This window comes from Podarcis gaigeae (genome assembly GCF_964106915.1).
Source record: "Podarcis gaigeae genome assembly, chromosome: 4".
NCBI lineage: Eukaryota > Metazoa > Chordata > Lepidosauria > Squamata > Lacertidae > Podarcis > Podarcis gaigeae.
Window position 1 is genome coordinate 82,272,618 of NC_139677.1, and position 16,109 is coordinate 82,288,726.

The 16,109-nt window shown below is 42.7% G+C and overlaps 1 protein-coding gene and 1 long non-coding RNA gene across 5 annotated transcripts in view; both read right to left on the reverse strand.

Moving 5' to 3' along the window:
* The window catches only part of LOC310843884, a 190,898-nt gene that overhangs the window by 61,034 nt on the left and 113,755 nt on the right, over positions 1–16,109 (reverse strand). The gene's annotated exons all lie outside the window — the stretch shown is intronic.
* Positions 14,117–16,109, reverse strand: part of CDK8 (cyclin dependent kinase 8) — a gene marked incomplete at its 5' end in the record, with an annotated part of 41,987 nt that continues 39,994 nt past the window's right edge. For 3 of the 4 annotated variants that reach the window (XM_083736967.1, XM_083736965.1, XM_083736968.1), the window contains 2 exons: positions 14,117–15,405; positions 15,877–16,029. In XM_083736967.1, coding sequence (XP_083593093.1) covers positions 15,280–15,405; positions 15,877–16,029 — 279 coding nt within the window. In that variant the 3' untranslated portion in view covers positions 14,117–15,279. The remainder of the gene's footprint in view (positions 15,406–15,876; positions 16,030–16,109) is intronic. The other variant, XM_083736966.1, reaches the window with a different exon arrangement.

A 16,109-nucleotide genomic window follows, 5' to 3' on the forward strand; every position in this document is an offset into this window, starting at 1 on the left:
AGACTGGCTGGTTCAAATACTGACTGGCATTTCTCAGTTCCAAATGAAGGTACAGTGAAGGCAAGAAAAAGTTTTGAAAAATAAACTAACTGAATTATTTTTTTCAAACCATTCCACATTCAGCTGACCATCTGCATTGTAATAAATATTGCTTTATCAGCCACATATTTTCCTAACCCAGCCCTTGGAAACACATGCCCTCTTGCGTGACATGAGGGTCAGATTTTATAGCATGCATCATTATTTACGGCGGAGGTTTAGCAGCCAAAGCTCATTATATTGTACATAGTTGTCATGCCCTTTGAAAAGGCTATTGTGAAAAGATGGAGTTAAAAGGAGCTTATCTTGCAGCTTGGGGGGTGGGGACCTTGAGAGTGATATATGAGCACTGAATGAAAGAAACTAAATATTTTGCACAGAGCTCAGCCTTTTCGAAAGCAAAATCTTCCTGTCATGGATTGAGGCTTTGATGTAACTTGAAGTATGTGAATAAGCATTTTCCACTCTGTAAAGACTGGACTGTGCAGGCCTGTGCTCTTCTATTCTAAAGTAAGTCCCTCTGAGCTCACTGGGGCTTGCTTGCTTGCTTGCAGATAAGTGGGTACAGGATTGCAACCACCCCACCCTACAGTTGGTGCTGACAACACAAAGGAGGAAAAGGGAGCATGCCAGGGAAAGATCAAGGGAAGACTTGGATGAATCCACAGGATCCAAAGCTCCTTCTTCCCCCAGCATGCTCCTAGAATGGAAATGGAAAAAGAAAGAAACACGAGGACACTAGAATGATCAAAGTAGATTCTGTCTTCCTCCAGCTTCTGGCTGGCCAGTACAAGCCAAGCAGAGCTTGGATATGACAGTTCTTTCACTATAGACATGCCCCTCCTCACTACAATTGGATTGATCTGTAGCTTGATAACTAATACATTATCAAGACAATCAGTCTTTGTTGTCACTATACAAAGGAACATACACACAAAACCCCCAAAACACCACACTTTGCATATTACCCTCAATTCAGATTTTCTCCATGGAAATGATTGCTATGCCTTAAGATAATAATAATAATGTTTAAAGCATCGCTGAAAGGAGCATAATCAGGAATCACTTATGTCTGAGGAGTATTCCTATTATGGGAGTTGGACTTGATTATCTTTTAAGTACCTTCTTCCTTTGATTATCCTAAGACCTATTATAATTCTAAGTGCCATTATTACTTTGTAATATATAGTCTATTAATTATGAAGTATCTCTCTAGCTGAAGAGCCACACAAGTAGTTCTGTACATGTCAGTGATATTTCTCAAACGTGAGCCTCTCATGCGAAGTTCCCTAAGCATTTTTTGATGTGTTTATGGATCTATCATTCAAAGAGGAAATGTCAAAAATCCCACCGCACTTATAGCCACTTGCTGGATCTTGTTCACCATCTGCAATTGCATAGGTACAATTTGTATTATATGAAGAAAGACAAGCGGTACAGCATACACACAGCCCAACCTTTGTACCTTCTTGCAATTACCTGCTTGTATTTCTCATCCTTTCTCTAGCCGTGTACATTTAAATAGTGAATGGCTCACAGCTGCAGAAGGGAAGTGGTAGACAATCTGCAATTTTACTGTCAAGCATAGTCTTTTAGAACTCCGCAGTTTGTGCAAATGGCATTGTAGCTCCACTTGTTTCCTGGCAGCTCATCCTTTAGAGAGCTTTCCAAGATTAAAAGTATTAATGCTTTATACAAGAAGGTTAAGGGAGGAATTTTATGAATTGTTCTGTCAGCCACTTTGTCTTAAATTGCAAGCCACAGTTGCCTCAAAATGGTCAAATGAGTAGTGTCAAGCAAAATCAACTTTGTGCATTTGAGGTCATCACCTGCTACAAAATTTGAAGGAAGTTGGAGTGATGCTCATCTAGTAGAGTGCTGCAGAACTACAACTGGCTGCATGCAACCTTTGATTTGACCATTCATTGAACTGTGTGGCTGTACACAAAAGCCAGTAAAAGCAGTTGCATGCTGGACCTAAGGGTGGTCAGTGGGTTCTGGACCAGATATGGCAAAGCCAAATTTATTAGACCCAAGAAAAAGACACCAGTCCAAAGGTGTGCCTAGATGTTCACCGCTACATAGTCATTAATGACCTGGGACACCTCTCTCTTTTGGGATGCAATATCCATCAGAGTTTGGGAAGCTGACACCCTTCAGAGCTAAGGGGATGGGCAGGTAAATAGCTTAATGCTTGTTTTGCCATTTCAACTTGGAGGGAAGGATGTGGGAAATAGAAAGCTGTGAGTTGATTGAAGATTACACTCTGGAAATCTGATGTCCACCTAGCAGATCTCCTGCCTATTTTTTAGGAGCCTGCTTGTTTGCCAGAAGTCCTGCATCTGTAAATAAAATAAAAATATTACAAAGAAACTATGCATCTCCACTTTGTCATACAAAATCTTGCAGCATTGCACGAGATGTGGAAACCTACAGTAACGTGCCAGGGATCTCTAGGGCAGTTATATATAGAGAGAGAGATCCTAAGAAGCAGCTGTGCAAAGGGTTGTAACATTTCAAATTCCTAAGCATTAAACATGAAGATTGTGGGCATTTGGGGGATTTCAACTTACATATTTTTCGTTCCTTTTATGCCACCATTTAAAAATAACGTTAAGCATTGGTTTCAATCAAAGTGCGAACTACCAATATGTAAACATGCATAATATCTATTATTATTCTTCAGGTTCTAGCCCTACAGGTGCCTGCTTGTCACTCGGATTAATTGAGTGTTCTTTAGAGACATTAATCTCAGGCTCAGCTAATAGTGTCTAATCTACAGAGCAGTGAGTGAAACTGGAGAACAGGCCAGCCATACCATTAGGCAGAGTGAGGCAGCTGCCTGAGGCACCTGACTTTGGGTGTCATGAAATGGCAGGAAATTGTCAATTATTTAATTTATTGCTGGGGTAGGGGAGAAGTGCCTATGGGATTGTCTGTCTCAGGTGCTAAATAACCCAATTGGCTCTACTGTGTTCTCTGCACCTTGATTTGGAGGAGAGACAGGGGGACCTTTGCTGCTCTGCCTCAAGCAGCCAGATATAGGAACATTAGAGGAAAGCTGCCTTACACTGAGTCGGACACTTGGTCAATCTAGCTCAGTATTGACTACACTAACTGTCATAGTCTCTGCAGGATTTCAGACAGAACTCTCTCCCAGCCTTACCTGGATATGCTCCAATTGGCTTTAATAAGGTGCTACCTGAGCCACTTTCGGGTGCACACAGAAAGACATAACTCCTAAGGATGCAGGATGCTTGATAAATTTCCATCCTACACCTAGGGAACTTATGTGTAAGAAGTAGGCTTTTGTTGACTGGACAGTATACAAATGAATGCATAACACTTAATAAATTGGAGGGGTGGGATTTGTAGAATGATCACTGCTGAAATTGAGGGCCAAAGATTCCCCACACCACATGATACTTTTCCTTTCATGGAAGAGATATTTGTGTGGGGAAACTGTTGAGAATGTTGTAGCCTTAGTTGTTTTTCTTCTTGTTTTATTATCTTATATTGCATCCTTAGATACAACAGTAATCAGAGACTTTTGGCTTAACAAGATGGAGATCCTGTTTTCTTCTTTTGGAAGCAGCTGTCCCTTTAAAGAAAGGGCTGCCAGTTTGGGCTGGGGGTGCAGCAATGGAGGATAGTCGAACCCTTTCTCCAGTGATCCATATATACCATGAACTGCTTGTTAGTTATTAATTTATGTACAGGCACAATATGGCCTCAGATTAACTGCTTTCTGTGTGAAGTATTTCCTGGCACTAAGCAAGCAATGATTGTGTCCTAAAGTCTAAATTTCTCCCACTTTCTCACAAAGAGAGAAAGAGAATGTGTGCATGTGTATGTACAGCCAGAGCTCTTGGATTCAGTGAAGGATCAGCTGTTAATTCCCTGAAGCCAAATCAGGACACACACAGACTGCTTTTGTTTCCATCTCTTCAGCTTCTTAGCAGTTTCCTCACTCCTCAGATCTCTTTACTCTTTCGACAGTCTCCATCTGTCAGTGTTTATGTATTGCTCAAAATGAAGCAAGAAGGGAACAGAGAGTTCACTGAAACATCAAGTAGGATAAGACCAAATTTCAGTTTAAAAATCTATCTTAATAACAACTGCACACTACAGTTTCCTGCCTGGCTTATTTCCTTTCCTCAAAGGGGCCATTGATATTTCGGTGTACTTTGGTTCTTAAATCCATTGATTTTCTTTCCATTCTTCTCCATGAATGTTGCGAGAAAATTGGTAATGCAGTTGTGTTTTATGTAGGTAGAACGTAGGGAAAATAATGTGGAAAGTCATCATATGGTAGGTATAAAGCAAAACTAATGGCTTTCCTGCTCCAGGTTATGTTTCAGTTCTTGAGCACTGGTTGGGGCAAGTCCACGCAACAAGGTCAACTGCAGGTCAACTCCAAAAATCAATAACACAAATCAGGAGCAAGGCAGAATCTGGGTGACACTATGGTCAAAACTGAGCATAGTCCAAAGGGAATGTTGTGAAGTAGAGATCTAGACGTCAGCAGCACAGGCCAGTCAAGAGATAGGTGGATACAGCAAAGTCACTAAGTCAGGTTGCCATGGTCTGGGAGGTGAAAGCCCAGTGTTCTTCCAGCACCTACCAGACGTCAATGAGTGGTTGTATGGTCTGGTGTCTCAGGTTCCACCCAGGACCAGCAGTAAGCACTCAGTGCTGCTATTGAAGGATCCCTTACACCCAAGGAGCCATTTACTTGTAAGCCTCTTGATCCCTTTGATTTTCAGGTACTCACTCCTTTGCCAAGTGGTCACTCAGCCTGCTCTAAGGCATCATAGAATTGTAGAGTTGAAAGGGACCCTGAGGATCATCTAGTCTAACCCCTTGCAATTCAGGAATATGCAGCTGTCCCATATGGGGATTGAACCTGCAAACTAGGCATTCTAAGCACCATGCCCTAACCAACTGACCTATGTACTAGACTTGGCCAGTAACTGAGCTGCAGTTCCTATGCCATCTTCAAAGATCCTGTACAGAGCATATTTCTGTAATCAATGTACACAGTGCTTTAAAGAAGCAGCCCCCAAAATCTGTTTGCTTAGCAAGGTTTGTTTCAAATGATTTTTTATTTAGCAGCATTTATATACCACTTAATTAATTAAACAAACAAACAAATCTCTAAGCGGTGGTCATAAAATGGTATAAAATGTTCACTTTAAAGTAGTAATAGAAACAGCAGTTCTTAATATAAAACAGTTGATTATATTAGACCCCTAACCTAAGGAGCTTACAACCTAAGGGCCAATCTAGACAGGAGTAGCAGCTGTTGGGTGTTTGTAATCATAATCAGGATCGCAGCAGGCCTTGAGGGGGGATTTAATGCCCTGCTGCAGTCCTAACCAAAAAATGTTCCTTTGAAGCTATTATTCGCATTTGGGAGGAAATCTCCTATTATCCCCCTTCCCCAGTGACTGCTATTTCCATTTTTAAAGCCCTAAAGGTTAAGTACGAAGATGCACTCCTGTCTAGTTTGGCCCTCCTTCTTCAGCAGCAGGTTGACAAAAAATAATGGGGGAAAGGGTGATGATGATGATGATGATGATGATGATGATAATAATATAATTTTATTTATAGCCTGCCCTCACTAGCCAAAGTCGGGCTCAGAGCGGCTAACAACAGTAAAAATAGCACAGTTTGCATAAAATCACAGTCAATTAATTGAAATACATTCTAAAATCAATTCATTCTAAAATCAATTCAGAATCAAATTAATGGCAACCACTGGAGTAGAGTTCTATGAGGTTTACAGAAGGAGAGAGGGGGTCAGACTGTGCCTTGGCCAAAGGCCTGGTGGAACAGCTGTCTTGCAGGCCCTGCAGAAAGATGTCAAGTCCCTCAGGGCCCTAGTCTCTTGTGACAGAGTGTTCCACCAGATCGGGGCCACACCTGAAAAAGCCCTGGCTCTGGTTGAGGAGCAGCCTAACCTCCCTGTGGCCCGGGATCACCAATATGTTTTTATTTGAAGACCGTAAGGACCTCTGTGTTAGGATTTTTATCCACCATGCTGCTCAGCAAGTAGCACTATGGTTGTTTATATCATGTGAGTATCTGAGAGCATGAGACAGGAAGTCTCAGGACTATTGGAAGTTACTTTCTTCTGTGTGAGATGCTTGTTCTGTACTGGTGCTGAGAGAACACAGACATGCTGATGGATTCTTTGTATATAGACTGTACATAAAGTAGTTTTAGAGCTACTAATTGAGTCTTTCTTCTGCTATGAGATGCCAGAAGACGAACGTGCTCCTCTCAGGAGGGAGGGGTCGCTTATCACCAGTCTCTCTGGACTGAGGAAAATTTACAACCAGAGAGTGACCACTGGAGAGACGCCCCGGTGTCTTGGGAAGGTGGTGGCTTTCCCGGGCATTTTTCTAACACTCCGTGGGACATACCAGGAGAGGCGGTCCCGTAGGTACGAGGGTCCTAGGCCGTATAGGGCTTTAAAGGTTAAAACCAGCACCTTAAACCTGATCCTGTACTCCACTGGGAGCCAGTGCAGCTGGTATAGCACCAGGTGAATGTGATCTCGCAGCGAGGACCCCGTAAGGAGTCTCGCCACGGCATTTTGCACCCACTGGAGTTTCTGGGTCAGTCTCAAGGGCAGCCCCATGTAGAGTGAGTTACAATAATCCAGTCTGGAGGTGACCGTCGCGTGGATCACAGTGGCTAGGTCAGGGCGAGAGAGGTAAGGAGCCAACTGCTTAGCTTGCCGGAGATGAAAAGATGCTGCCTTTGTTATAGCTGCAATCTGCGCCTCCATGGAAAGGGAGGTGTCGAAGATTACACCCAAACTCTTAACGGACGGTGCTGGCATTAATTGTGCCCCCGCAAGAGATGAGAGTTCCCCCCCAATCCCATATCGTCCTGACCCAGCCAAAGGACCTCTGTCTTCGAAGGATTTAACTTCAACCGGCTCCCAACCATCCAGCCACAGCTTCCAAACATCTGATCAATGTGTCTGGGGCCGAGTCAGGATGGCCATCCATCAACAGATAGAGTTGGGTGTCATCAGCATGCTGATGGCAGCCCAAACCAAAACTCTGGACAAGCTGGGCGAAGGGGACTTCTGTTCAAGTAGAGGACTGTGCCCTGTAGGGGAGTGGAACAATTTAAAAACTTGCTCTTTAATCAATTCTTTATTAACATAACCCCACAAAAGTAGTAGTATTTAATACAGAGCAGCTGATTAAAATAGTTATTGCTTTCATAAAGAAAAAACTGAAATCTGTAAGTTGTATCCAATTGTCTTCCTTAGGAGTATCCAATGTCTTCATCAGAGTAGACCCATTGAACTTAATCAACCTAATTTAATCATAGCCATTATTTTTAATGGGTCTACTACCCTGACCAGGACTGACATTAGAGACCATTAGAGACCATCCCATATACATACTATTTGGCTTAACTGATATTTCTGCAGAAAAACACTGTGTATATAATGTAGTTTAAAAGCCTGCTGTTCTTAAAGTACTGTACAGTACCATTGATATTTGCCCTCTAGTGGATTTAGGAAAGAAATGCACCTTGTGAACTTGAAATTGAAACGTGAGGTATTCAAATGTTTTGCACTCCTGGTTCAGAGTTGTAGAGCTACTCTGGAAATGTGAGAGGAGGACCTGGACTGGGCGATTCTTTCGCTCTAATTTCCTCTCTGCACATGGCTGAGGATTATGCCTTTGCACCCCACCCCACCTACTGGATGCACCTGCCCTGCCAGATACCTTTGTTGGGTGTAATGTTTGCATTTGCCGTACTGTATATGTATGAAATCCAATGTGCTTAGGCTTGAGAAGCATGACTCTGTTCCCACCTACAATCTTTTATTTATTTAAAGAATTTTCACCCTTCAGTCAAAGAGAGTTCTCAGAGTGACTTGTAGTTCTCTAAAACAAGACCATAAAGAAGGCTGATTGCCGAAGAATTGATGCTTTTGAATTATGGTGCTGGAGGAGACTCTTGAGAGTCCGATGGACTGCAAGAAGATCAAACCTATCCATTCTTAAGGAAATCAGCCCTGGGTGCTCACTGGAAGGACAGATCCTGAAGCTGAGGCTCCAATACTTTGGCCACCTCATGAGAAGAGAAGACTCCCTGGAAAAGACCCTGATGTTGGTAAAGACTGAGGGCACAAGGAGAAGGGGACGACGGAGGACAAGATAGTTGGACTGTGTTCTCGAAGCTACCAACATGAGTTTGACCAAACTGCGGGAGGCAGTGGAAGACAGGAGGGCCTGGCGTGCTCTGGTCCATGGGGTCACAAAGAGTCGGACACGACTAAACAACTAAACAACATCAACAACAAAACAAGATAGTCCCTGCCCTCTGGCTTACGATATAAAAAGACACAACACAAAAGGAAAATGGACTGGGGGAGCTGAGGAAATAAGCAAACTCAGGAACAAGTTCTTCATTATCACTTCTGCTGGCCAGTTGGGGTGGACCCTCAGATGAACTGGCCCTGCATCATGTCTTTTCCTTCCTTTCCTGTAGCTTGATGTGATGCAGGGTGGGGAACGTCTGGTCTATGGGCCAAACTTGGCTCACTAGGCCATTTTGGGGGAGCCACACCCACCTGTCCTACACCCGCTGGCATGCATGATGTTAGTGTGAGGCAGGTTAAAGACGTGTCTTCAAAAGAATCCTCGGGATCCTAAAGTGGGCTTCCAATTGCTACTTTGCTAGAGCAAGGCGTCTTTGTAACCCTGCCCCCCATGTGAATGGGCAGTAGGAGCACACCTTGCGCAAGAAGGGAACGGTAAGGTGAAGCGGGAGGAGGCTTGCAGAATGGTTTGAGAAACCCCCTCTCCTCCCTTTTTGACATCTGATATTGCAGAAAGGAGATGGTTGGGAGGCTTGCAATGCCCTTTGCACTGTGGTTCGCAAGCTTGGGAGCCCCATGCAAGGGATTGTGACTGGTGGGGCAATCTACCCGTAAATTATGTAACATCAAAGTTAGTGCTGGGTAAAGATCTATGATGATGATGATGGTGATGATGATGTATACTGCCCTTCATCCATACATCTTAGGGCAGTTCACAACATAAAATTGCAATAGAAAAAAACACAAAATACATAATAAAAATAAGAACAAAAACAAACCAGTTTTCCCCCCTCCTGTGGACCCACAAAGGTTCCCCCCCCCGATGTAATGGCTAAGAGTATGCATCAGTTCTGGACGTGCTGTGTGGATTACAAGGTGAATCAAGGTGATTCAGAGATATTCACATTTCCAAGTAGAATCTGGGACTCCTGAAGATCCCAAGTTGCCCTGTGGTCTCACTTGTCCAAAAACTGCACAACCATTTCTCTCCCACCCTGCAAAATAAAATGAAGCAGACTGGAGAAACGCCCAGAGCTGGAGAGAAAAGAGGCTGGAATCTTTTGTTTCAACAGAGAGGTCTAGCTTTTAATCACAGTTAATTATTTTCATGAGCACTTCAATCACATTTATTTGGGAGAGGAATTTTAAAATATATGTGGATGTATGCCTTTTCCAGTGACTGGAATTAAAGTGATTATTAAGTACTGGCATCCTACCCAATCTTTCTTGAGGAATTATGCTATATCTCTTCACCCCAGCCCCAGTTTTCCCAAAGCACATCTATTTAGAGATCTCTGAGGGCAGAGAGGGCACATCCCCAAAAGTCCATGGCATAGCACAGGGCACAATGTCATCCCCCCAAAAAACGCTTTGGGAATCACTGCAGGAGGGAGGAATATTCTGCTATTTTTGAACAAAAGGTGGTTTATAATTTTAAAAATAAATTCTTAGTTTGCAGCATACCCAAAGTTCCAATTTAAGTATTTTACCCAAAATATTTCATGTAAAGCAAAGGAGCAGGGTGAGAGAAATTACTGTACATAATCTAAATCACTGGTTTATTTTCGTCAAACTACTTCTTTCTTCTTTACATTTTTCAGCTTTTTAAACTGTCTCCAGCTTTTGTTGTTAGTTTTGCCTTGATTGAGATTTAATCACCACCAGGGATGCACTAGACATCTATGTAAGTTAAATAAACAATTCCAAAAGCTTTCTTGATATTGGAAGATGCAGATTACAGATTCTTCATTACTTCTCAAAGTGAAGTGGGTACTTTTATTTCTATTTACCTTACCACCCCCTCCACTTTTGATTTACCCTTTTAAAAGAAGTTAAGTCCTAATCACTCTTATCCAAAAAATGGGACTTTGCCTAGTGATATATAATCCTTCTCTCAAGTATTTTATCATCTCATCTTTAAACATGAAGAGGCAAGAGATGTAAATCCCATACTAAATAGAGCCCTGTAGGAATATTTTGTATGATTTATTCAGAAAGCTCAGGTGTCTTAATGCATTTTGATGTGATCAGGGGAAGTTTTGCACCACAAAAGCTAAGCCTAAGGAGGCTCAGAATTCTCTTGTTGGATCAGATGAGCCTCCATTTAACCCAATATTACATTTTCAACAGCAGCCAAACCACATGCCTCCTGGAAGTTCACAAGCAGGTTGTGTGGTGGCTTTCCTAATTGTGTCTAGCATTTGGCATCCCAAGAAATACAGCCTCTGAACAGGGATGTTTCTAGGTCAGCTTTAGCCATTGGCCTTAAAAGCCAGTGTAAGTAACTCATAACCTATTGATATTCTGTCTTAACAGCTGCCCTACTAAAACTGTAGAGGCCAATAGGCTTTCCATAGGAAAAGACTCCTGACTCTTTTATTGGCCTATCGTTTCCTTTTATATAAAGATTGCTGCCTCTAAAATCCTTGAACCCTTCACTAGTGCTAGCAGCTCTATTAAATCTTCTTTATTGAATGCTTTTAAATGTAGCTCCTGGGATTACCGACTTCCAAGCATGATTTTACCACAATGAGATAAATCACCAACATATTAACCTCCCTCTATTAAATGCACATCACCCAAAGGCATTTTGCTTATGACAGAAACCATACATCAGGAGCCTGGATTTCTAAAGCAGCAATTTACCCATTTCTGTTAGTGGGGAACACAATGGCCCACCCTCAGCAGCAACCATCTCTGGAGTGCAGTTATGTCAAATATTTATTAGCGGCAGAAATATTCAACATGATATTTCAGAGTTAAAAGCCAAAGCTGAGTTTTATAGCATCCCTTCATATGCAAGTAAAAAGAGTATTAGAGTAAATGCACGGCCTTTTAAAGACTGAAAAGCCCAAGGGCAGAGTCCCCTTCTTTCTCATTGCATTTCTTCCTACAGCTGGTGGGGAGAAAATACCTAAATATGCACATATATTTTCAAAAGCATCTTTTTTTAAATATCTTTTTTTACATCAGAAGCATTACGTTCCGATTTTTGTCTCTTCAAATCCAAAGGGAAAAATTAGACTGACTTGTAATGTATCCAGGATTCTTTTCTTGGTGGGGCCCAATGCCACGGACCACTGTATTCATGGGCATGGTGTCCACTCCACACAATATAGCACCTTGTGGCAACATGCTTCTACATTTTCTCTCCTGCTGTGTAACTGTGTGTCTGTCTTACCAATCTGTGTGTGTGTGGCAATCTAGCTGTGCGAGAATCTTTGTGTATATCTATATATAATCTGCACACATTCCATCACACTTACAAGCTTAGAGTGGCAGGAAATCTTCACAACTGTGAATCTGACAGCACTAATGCAGGTGGGTGTTATATTCAAGCTTCAAACAAGAGATATCATGAACTCCAATTAAATGTTATTTGGAGAAATATTTTAAAAATGAACAACACAGGAAGATGCCATATAAAATCTGACCATTAGGTCCATCAAGCTCAATGCTGTCTACCCTGACCAGCAACAGTCCTCCAGGGTCTCAGGCAGGGGCATTCCCAATCTTATCTTGAGATATCAGGGTTAGAACCTGAGACCTTGTATGTGAAAGTCAGATGCTCTACCACGGAGCCACCCCTTATAAAGAACAAAGGGAAGGGGAAGCCCAGATGCTCAAAACACAGTTCAGCAATCCCTGTTAAGAATGCCATATTAGGTATTTCCTGGCATTACCACCCATGCCAGAACACTGACATTGTTGCTTCCTGATTTGTCAAGAAAGGAGCCCCCATGATCTCAGAAACATTGATGAACGTTTCATGGAGTGTAGCAGTGGTGTCTTTGCAGAGTGTCTTTGGCAGGGGGAAGAGAAATGGATACCCTTGAAGATGGCTTGGCTACTCACTTTGCTTCTCATGCTGTCACTTTCCACATCAGCTAAATTTTTTATTATTTGAAATTTGAACTGCACAAATGTTTTGGGAACTGCACATTCCCCACCCCCAAAGCTTTCACTTGCACAATATTTTTTACAAAAGGCCTGCTACCCACAGCCCAGTTAATGCCTTCCACAGTTGAAATGTTGACTGGTAGAAACAGTGCCCAATGCATTTTGTTCTTTACACAGTTCCTGGGTGAGGCTTTCAGTAATGTAGACAAGTAGGAAACAGTAGCCAACTCATTCCTCTTCCCACACAGAGCATGGATAAGTGTTGGTAACACAGGTAAAGGAGACCCACACAATTCTATTTCATGGCCATCACTTCTGTTGGCAGTCGATAACCCATGACTAGTTCAGAAAGGATGAGGAATGTATTTTGACTGGAGCAGGAAGATAATCCCTGTAAGAAGTGCTGAGCTAGGAAAGCAGTGGTCACAAATATGAGATTGGGCTGTTCTGGCATGCACTACTGCATATATACTATATTAAACCATAGGTAAAGGTAAAGGTACCCCTGCCCGTACGGGCCAGTCTTGACAGACTCTGGGGTTGTGCGCCCATCTCACTTAAGAGGCCAGGGGCCAGCGCTGTCCGGAGACACTTCCGGGTCACGTGGCCAGCGTGACATCGCTGCTCTGGTGAGCCAGAGCCGCACACGGAAACGCCGTTTACCTTCCCGCTGGTAAGCGGTCCCTATTTATCTACTTGCACCCGGAGGTGCTTTCGAACTGCTAGGTTGGCAGGCGCTGGGACCGAGCAGCGGGAACGCACCCCGCCGCAGGGATTCGAACCGCCGACCTTTCGATCGGCAAGTCCTAAGCGCTGAGGCTTTAACCCACAGCGCCACCTGTGTCCCATATATTAAACCATACTTACCTTAAATATGCAGCCAAGGAACCAGTGGGGGAAAAAAAAGTCGAAGGAAAGGTTGAAACTCTTTAGATTACCAATAGGAATTATTTCCCCTAGAGACAATATGTTCTGCAGCATTTTTACAGGTGAGGGGTTACAGATAGCACTGCAGTGGAAGAGCTTTGCTGGAGACCTTGGAGAGCTCCTGCTTTTCAGGGTAGACAACACTGGACTAAATGGCCACTGGTCTGATCCTGTACAAGACAGCTTGTGTTATGTTAAATGAGGTGCTTTTCCCTCACCTCAACTGCTTTTATTATACAGTGGTACCTCGGGACGCGGGTGGCGCTGTGGTCTAAACCACAGAGCCTAGGGCTTGCCGATCAGAAGGTCGGCGGTTCGAATCCCCACTATGGGGTGACCTCCTGTTGCTCGGTCCCTGCTCCTGCCAACCTAGCAGTTTGAAAGCACATCAAAGTGCAAGTAGACAAATAGGTACTGCTCCAGCGGGAAGGTAAACAGCGTTTCCGTGAGCTGCTCTGGTTCACCAGAAGTGGCTTAGTCATGCTGGCCACATGACCGGAAGCTGTACGCCGGCTCCCTTGGCCAATAAAGTGAGATGAGTGCTGCAACCCCAGAGTCGTCTGCGACTGGACCTAATGGTCAGGGGTCCCTTTACCCTTTACCTTGGGTTACACACACTTTAGGCTACAGATGCTTCAGGTTACAGACTCCGCACACCCAGAAATAGTACCTTGGGTTAAGAACTTTAGTTCAGGATGAGAACAGAAATCGTGCGGTGGCGGCGCAGCGGCAGCGGGAGGCCCCCATTAGCTAAGGTGGTACCTCAGGTTAAGAACAGTTTCAGGTTAAGAACAGACCTCCAGAACGAATTAAGTTCTTAACCTGAGTTACCACTGTATAGGCCAAGTGTGTATTTTCTTAGCATCAACTGACAAAAGCACAAGCAAAATCATATGCAGATTTATGAAAAATAATTTTATTATGTAACACCTTGTTTTTAACAATGTTGATTTCTTTTAAAATTCAGAATACCTGCGTCATTCATGTAAAATAGTTTGATACAGTACATTGTATGGTATAGTTTTTCCTCAAATTCTAAGGTTCTCCTAACACCTTAATCCTTTGCTTTAATAAGGGAGACCCTAAAGCAACGTGCGAACATATTTAAAAATAATTAAAATTTAAAATCCACTACATCAAGCCAGCTCTCAAAAAATCATGACAAAAATATCCGAATGAATGCTGCACTGCTTGTTTGTTTGCAGGGAACGTCACTCATGCTTTTTTTAAAATTCCAAGCATGCTCACAAATCAGTTAACACCAACAGGAAAAATAAAACACTGTCTATGACAATCATTTTAGTTGGTTGCTGAACCAAACAGGTTTATCTCAGTAACACACTCATTTACTATCAAATAGCAGCTTTAATACCAGTCAAGTCATAGATTTGAGAACAAAATAAACATATGCTGAAAATTAATCTTTGGGAGGCTTGTAAATCTGCTGGAAAAATGCTCATTTTTTGTGTCTTTAAAAAAATCTCTCTCTAGCAAATTTGTTGGTCATAAAACATTGATCAATGTGGAAAATGAATCAACCCACAAAAAAGTCACTAAAAGTCAATGTATATAAAAAAAATTCTCAATTGGAGCCACGGTTAGTTTGCTTTCATCTCATTAACACATACTGTATGCTTCAAATACCAGTTAAAGAGATTTTGCGTACTATTGGTCAGATAACGTTGTTAACATCAATAGAATTCACAACAACAAAAATGCTTGCCCCTAGCACATTTCACAGCTTCAACTGCTACAGACTGTCACTGAAAACAATGCATTGGTCAGTCTGAACCATGTCAAGTAAACTATGGAAGTAGCATATCCACAACACAAACTGTGCTAGTACTTTCTTTTCAAGTCTAATTCCATAATGGGTACAATCTGAGGGAGCCACCACTCCCAGCCTGTGAAAAGTAGTGGAACTTGGCTATCAGACATTTTGAAAATGTGATAGTTTACAGTACATTCTTGCAGCCCAACGCCAGGTTCCAGGCAGACAGCAGCACGGCCAGTCCTGCAGCCTTAGCAACAGTGCATTGACTTTATTTAGGTGCAGCTCAGTACCGGTGCGTCTGGTGAGAGTACTGTGGAGGCTGCTGGGAGGTAGTTGAATATCCCATGCTGCTCTGTGGCTGTGATGTGCTTGGTCCAGGGTTTGGATAGGCAGCATGGGGATTGGAACGCTGAGCAACGCATTGGAGGAGAGAGAGAGAGAATATTACATATGTGGCTGGTCAAATGCTGCCATGTTTAACATGATGGAAATGGCAACTATGACAGCTATTTCTACAGCTCTAGAGATTGTTGTACCATGGATTCAACTTAATGTATGTAGCTAATTGTTAAGAGGGTGGGAAATGAAACCAGACCAACAGCTCTAAACCACGGGTTGTCCATTATCTGTTTTGAAGCTCAAACCACAGTTCAACTTCTTCATACCACAGTGTGGCATGATGTATGAACTGAACTAGTTAGCAATGACACACTGTGCAGGTCTCCAGTGGTGCCTTTTGACTTGAATCAGTTGCGTTTAACAATTAAAACATATATTGAAATAGATTTTAAAAACACAACTTTTAGTAGGTATGGACATAACAGCTAATATAAATGATTCACAGTACCATAAGAAAACTGAAAGCTGAAAACAGAAATACCTGATAATCTGAGGTCATGATAAGTCCACCTGAGGTAGTGGTAGGAGGAACAACTCTCACTTTTTTCAAGGGAGGCCCTTGCGTATGACTGTTGTCTTGGTTCCCTGGATGACCAGTTCCATTTGTGTGGTTATTGCCCTGCTGCTGGTTCTTCTCAATTTGTTAAAGAAAAAAATGTAAGATACAGCTCAGAAGGAGTTCATGGGTAGGAAGCATCCAGTCTTGTGTAAGGC